This window comes from Polistes canadensis, unplaced genomic scaffold, assembly GCF_001313835.1.
Source record: "Polistes canadensis isolate GaletaPanama2010 unplaced genomic scaffold, ASM131383v1 scaffold_301, whole genome shotgun sequence".
In the NCBI taxonomy this organism is placed as follows: domain Eukaryota; kingdom Metazoa; phylum Arthropoda; class Insecta; order Hymenoptera; family Vespidae; genus Polistes; species Polistes canadensis.
In genome coordinates, this window is record NW_014569848.1 from 154,894 (window position 1) to 156,498 (window position 1,605).

The 1,605-nt window shown below is 22.2% G+C and overlaps 1 protein-coding gene across 1 annotated transcript in view; it reads left to right on the forward strand.

Moving 5' to 3' along the window:
* The window catches only part of LOC106791362 (G-protein coupled receptor Mth2-like), a 29,472-nt gene that overhangs the window by 10,905 nt on the left and 16,962 nt on the right, over positions 1–1,605 (forward strand). Inside the window, 1 exon segment of the mRNA XM_014756942.1 lies at positions 1,228–1,534. Within this exon segment, the coding sequence (XP_014612428.1) occupies positions 1,228–1,534 (307 nt within the window).

A 1,605-nucleotide genomic window follows, 5' to 3' on the forward strand; every position in this document is an offset into this window, starting at 1 on the left:
ATAATAATTATTTTATAACGATTTAATTATAAATCGAAAATAAAATAAAATGAAATAAAAATGAGATAGGATTTATTGATATCGCGAAAATTCGATAATACTATCAGGGTTACTGTTCGTTATTTTTTTAATTGTATACAAATAATACAAAGAAGAAAAAGAAGGAGAAGAAGAAGAAGAGAAACTATCGAATGAAGTTTATTCTCACAACTTTTTCATTATCATATCTTCATTAGACGTTATATTATTATTTTACTTTTCCATTAAAAACAGTATACTCTCTTTCACGTTTTATATTCCTTTTCTTTTTTTCTTTTTCTTTGTTTTCCTTAAATAAAAAAGAAATAAAAAGAATAGAAGTTGAAGAAGAAGATGAAAAATAAAAAAAAATCACAGTAATGTTGTGATATCGAATCTTCATGTTGTTTGCATTATTATTCATCCTGGTATAATTCTAATCTATGACTCACACATTTTCAAGGAAATTTTATATTGAGTGTATTCATGTGCGATTATATTATTATCGAATATGTACCGAGTGTTATAAACAAATTATTGCATGTATATATATATATATAGGGTGTCTTGTATTTGGTGGTACAAATAATTAGATAACAAACGTGTTAAACTTTTATTATTAAATATACTTATATATATTATATTAATATAATTATATAATTATAATATAAAATATTAATTATAATATTAAATATAATTATATTATAATATAAATAATAATATAATTATAATTATATATATAAAATTTATTTAAAGATATTAAATATTATCTAACACTTGATATTGTATTATTAAAAACAAATATAAAAAGAAAGAGAAAAATATTTGTTTTACCAATAGAGTCGTAATTAATGATTAAAAAAATGATATCAATATAATAAAAATATTTCATTTATCATTGTCGAGAATATAAACTTCTTATAATGATTGTTATTAACACAAAGTTCCTAATACACGTTCATATATTTGTTAATAAATATTTGTGTAATTTATTAATTGAACTAAATGGATTTTTGGGACACCCTGTATATGCTTCTATCTATCTATCTTCCTCCTCTCTTTCGTTTATGTTTCTCGTTTGTACTCGGCAAACATATTTCGCAGGAAGATGAATTTTTTAATATGTGTCGGTGCAATATCATATATATATATTTTTTTTTTATTTATTTATTTATCTTTTTTTTTTTCTTTCTTTCTTTCTTTTTCCAGGTAACACCGATGTCACTCAATCAAAATGAATTTACAAAGGATCAAATCGAATTAACGAAAAATAATTCCTGTTACGAGTTAACACCGGAATCAACTATTTCTAACGGGAAACTAATTTTACGTGGCTGTTACAACGAACGAATATGTTCGGATAAATTGTGCATTAGAAAGTGTTGTCCTGAGGATCAATTTATATTAGCGGGTAAATCAGGTTGCAATAAATTAAGCAACGATTCGTATATTAAACCTGTTACATTACACGAAGAAATATTAAAAATACCTGGGCAAAGGAATATATTCAAGAATGGTTAGTACTTTTACAATTATTATTATTATTATTATTATTATTATTATTATTATTATTATTATTATTATTAT